At 36.9% G+C, this 4,629-nt stretch overlaps 1 protein-coding gene across 1 annotated transcript in view; it reads left to right on the top strand.

Moving 5' to 3' along the window:
- The first annotated feature begins 1,426 nt into the window (after positions 1-1,426).
- Positions 1,427-4,629, top strand: part of IGFBP1 (insulin like growth factor binding protein 1) — a 32,822-nt gene continuing 29,619 nt past the window's right edge. Inside the window, exon 1 of the mRNA XM_015824572.1 lies at positions 1,427-1,769. Within this exon, the coding sequence (XP_015680058.1) occupies positions 1,427-1,769 (343 nt within the window). The remainder of the gene's footprint in view (positions 1,770-4,629) is intronic.

Here is a 4,629-nt window from a genome sequence, read left to right as displayed (position 1 = left end):
ACTCTAGGAAATATCACGGGGCGACTCAGTACCTAGTTGCCTGGAAACACCTTCCTGCATCACAAAATGAGTGGGTCCATAAACGTCATGTCAGAGCCCAGAATCTACTAAAGAAGTTTCACACAGAGTACCCTAACAAACCTGACTAAATTTTATACCTATTCTGTTTTCTTTCAGGTGGATCTCTCCTATTTTTAAGAGGGCAGGATGTCAGAATCCAATCATATTTCATATCAAGTTAGCAACTATGAAAAACTCCATCCCTGCCTTCCCTGGATTCTGTCATGGATGAAGGGAAGGGGGTGAACAAAGGGGCTTTATGGCTCTCACTTCCTTCAGGATACTTCAAAGGAACTGGATGTGGAATCACCAAAAGGACTAACAATAACAATAGGGGGTCATTAGCTTTCATGTGATCCTTCCTGAAGTTTCCTCTCGGTAGTGAGGAAAGGGGTGGGGATGAAACGCCTGAGACTGTCTCTGGGAGAAGGGGGTGATGGGGGTGGCTAAAGGGGGCACCCCTTTAAAATCTTGAGCTGGAAGCTTTCACCCCAAGTCCTGTTTAGAACGCCTGCAACCATCTTCTCTTAATAAAGATGCCTATTGGAAGAAATATTCCAAGAGTTCTGTCTTCTTAAGATGCAAAGTGGGGTAGGTCCTTACAACTTGCCTTCAGAGATTATGGGCACTTCATTGCTGGAGATTTTTTTTTAGAAGAGACTGGACAGCCACTTGTCTGAAATGATATAGGGCCTCCTACTTGAGCAGAAGGTTGGACTAGAAAACCTCCAAGATGCCTTTCTATTCTATTCTATTCTATTCTATTCTATTCTATTCTATTCTATTCTATTCTATTCTATTCTATTCTATTCTATTCTAAGGAGCTTTGATGACCCTCTGGAGGGTCTGTTGGTATGTCACTGTTGTAATAACCCCCAACCACATGATAAAAATGAAACTAGTGATTTTTATATCCCTTGCCATTGAAATATGAAGTCAACTCTTGATGTTTTGGGATGAAAGAGGGGGAAATACTTCTTCATCCCACCCCTCCCTTTTTTCTTTTCTAATAGGCAAAAATGCAAAAATAAGTAAGAATGGAAAGGTCCTCCCTTTTCTATAGACATGTTTATACTTCCTGAAAAAGTTGAGGATGAATGAAATAGTGATAAATTATTGCAACACTTAATAAAAGGTGAAAAATAATTAAATAAGGGGGACGGGATACAAACCACCAATCAAACTCTGTTTTTATGTCCCTCCTCTTCAGATAATAGTTAACTTGGATTTAAAGATTAATAGATTCACAAGAAAGTGTATAAATGGCCCACTGTGGAGAATTCAGGATTAACTGCATGGGAATGCTGAATAGTGTTCCCTTTCATCTCTAATAGCAGCAGGCTCTTCTTTACAATCCTAAGGCATCATGACTTACCCAGGCTTCAGCTGTCAGCTACTGCTCTTATTTCTTGGGCCTGGCTTCAGTTTGGGTGCTGCTCTCCATTTAGTGCATTGTGCCCCTTGTACTGAAGAAAAGCTCAGGCTGTGCCCACCACTGTCTGCCAACTGCCCAGAAATATCCCGCCAACCAGGCTGCAGTTGCTGTCATAGCTGTGCCCTTCAGCTGGGGGAGCCTTGTGGAATATACACAGCACGGTGTAGCTGGGGGCTTAGTTGCCAGGTACAGGTATATCAAGCTCGACCCCTTTATGTTCTCACTCAGGGGCAAGGTTCTTGCCTCCCCATTGCTGATAGGACAGAAACTGCAGGTAAGAAACATATCTTTCTGTACCTTTTTTTACTCATACTCAGAATACTGGCTGAGGCTGATGACTGGCAGAAAAAATAACCGTGATTAGAATGATCTAGTGCAAATAATGAAATGTTAACTTATTTAAGTATGATTGAAATTGAGAGATGATCTAACCATCTGGTTAGTTTATGGGGTGGGTTCAAAAACAAACATTGGGAGGTAGAGACAAAAAACTATGTGAGAAAACATAGTTCAGAGTTTGCTATCCAATATCTGGCACTGAAGAACTGGTTCAGAGACTATAGGAATCAGATAATGGCCTTTTCAAAATACGTTCACTCCTAAAATCAATAGAAGTTTCCTAGTTTGAGCGGAGGACCAAGAAAGATAACAGGATGAGGCTGACTGTCATGACTGTAAGAAAACTTTTAACAGTAAAAGGGAGGTTGCTTTGCTATCCGTCTCCCAAAAATGGGAGGAGGCAACAACTTCTCAAAGTTTTGAGTACAAAGCATTTGTGCAAACATGTTTCGTTTTAAGAGAAGATCATTTAGAAACTACCATCTCCCTTACATAGGGAAATGTTAGTACTGCTAAACTAAATAGAAATAGAATAATATTTTTTATAAAATGCTCCAACCCATTGATCTCCCTCTTAGTTATTTATGGTCTCATATACAGTGATTGAAAAGTTATTTAGTAAAGTTTCATCCATTTTGATTTACAGATTAAATAGTAGAAACCCCAAGTCTGCAGATACAAATAAGATACTGTACATTTAGTCTCACCACCTCTGTATCATCTGATCACCAGTTACATGCATGTTATATTTTCAGCCCTTATTAATGCATTTAACTGTTGACATTTGTTAACGAAACTGAATTTTCAACAAACTGAAACAACGGAAGGAACATTATTTCTGCAGTTACTAGAAACTTTCCTTCAACTCTCATTCTTAAAAACATATCTGTTATCATTTGCACTTTTAAAAAAAAATGCTGAACCTTCTATAAAAAAAATCAGATGGTAGTATTTTGAAAAGCAGCTTGAGTGAGCTCCAAATTAACCAAATTCAACATCAACATAATCCATATATTGTGACAAGAAAAACAAAGTTTATAACTGCATCTCTTGTACAGACTTTTCATTATATTTAACTGTGGAATTTTAATTCTGCAAAGAGATATAAATGTGCTTCTTCCTGCAATGAGCCTCTCATTTTGCTCTTATAGCAGTGCTGTGAGATAGATTAGGACAGGAGGGAAGAATTGACTAAAAGACACTGAACATACAAATTCAGGAACTCTCTAATTTTAACTTAAACCATTAGGCTGATTGTATTATTAATTTTAATTTATGCTATTCAGATTTTGGATAGTCATAAGGGAAATGTTTCACAGTAAAAAGTGTAAAATGCTTGACTTGAAATGTTGAAAATGTATGCAGTTGAAAATGTACCGTATGTAGAAAATTATCTGATAGGTAGGCAAGACCACTGCATTTTATTGGCCTCTAGATGTTCTTGGAAAATTCCCCAAAATTTCAATGGTAGGCTATCTCAGGAATTTATAGTTTTCATCTTTTGCCAATGCACAGGTTTAAAAAGTATAAGGCTAAATGTTTTTTAAGAAAGGGTGAAAAACAAAATAAAATTAATTTAGGCTAGGAATCTCCAATATTTTTAGACATGGGCACATCTGTATTTTTTAGAGTATATTGTGATAGTTCTCTCAAACTATTACATGTTATGTGTTGTTCTGGGAACATAAAAAGTCTTCCATGGTGATGGGCTTGGCAATGACAAAATGGCTGACTTAGTGGGCATAGTCGGTCACAAAATAGCCAAGCACTCAAAAACAAACTGTTGAGGTTATTCCATACCACCTCTTTTTATTTCTTAGGATGTTTTCATTTCAGCTGATCTTTGATTTGTTTTTGCTGAATAGATGAGAATACTTCAAAACTAACTACTAGGCTACAGTCTCTTGCATTTAGCCATGACTATCTATGGGGAGATATTTGGAAACTAAAGGCATTTTTGAAAATGCTGAAAAGTTATGTTGCATACTGAGTTCTCATTTCTTTTTTCTTTTTAATGAAAAGAATCTCTTAAAATTACAGTAAAATTAAAGTCAATAATAAAATAAACCTGCCAGGCACTAGTAGAGGTGTTTGCATCCATCTTGATGCCTGTGGGATTTTGTTGGGAATTTTTGTTTTATTGATTTTATTGTAATGTCTGTGTAACTATAGTGAGTTTCCTGGAGTTTTTAAGATTTGGGCAGCCTATAAGTTTAAATATATAATGGCTAATTGTGCAATCAATTCTTTAGACTGAACTTGACATTTTTATCCATCTGCTAAATCTTTCCCAAGAACCAGCAGACATTTGAGTTTGAATTTGCTTTAGATTATTTGATAGTGTTAAAGGTATTATCACAGGATGTAATCTCTTCCAAGTAAAACAGTCTTTTGCAACTCACAGGTGGTGATTTTGTCAATATGTTCAAGTGGTGTTTTAGATGTTTTGGGATTGCACCTGAAGCACCCATCAGTACTGGTACTTGCTTTGTTTTCTTTTGTACCGTCATTCTATTTCTATTTGCAGGTGTTCATATTCTATTATCTTTTCTAGCTCCTTCTCTTTCATTCCACTGTTTCCAAGCACTGCCACATCTACAGGTGAAACTCGAAAAATTAGAATATCGTGCAAAAGTTCATTTATTTCAGTAATGCAACTTAAAAGGTGAACCTAATATATGAGATAGACTCATTACATGCAAAGCAAGATAGTTCAAGCCGTGATGTGTCATAACTCTGATGATTATGGCTTACAGCTCATGAAAACCCCAAATCCACAATCTCAGAAAATTAGA

The sequence above is a fragment of the Protobothrops mucrosquamatus genome, unplaced genomic scaffold (genome assembly GCF_001527695.2).
Source record: "Protobothrops mucrosquamatus isolate PMUCROS unplaced genomic scaffold, P.Mucros_1.0 scaffold_192, whole genome shotgun sequence".
NCBI lineage: Eukaryota > Metazoa > Chordata > Lepidosauria > Squamata > Viperidae > Protobothrops > Protobothrops mucrosquamatus.
Note: the sequence above shows the minus strand (reverse complement) of the source record. Positions and strands in the feature narration are given on the sequence as shown.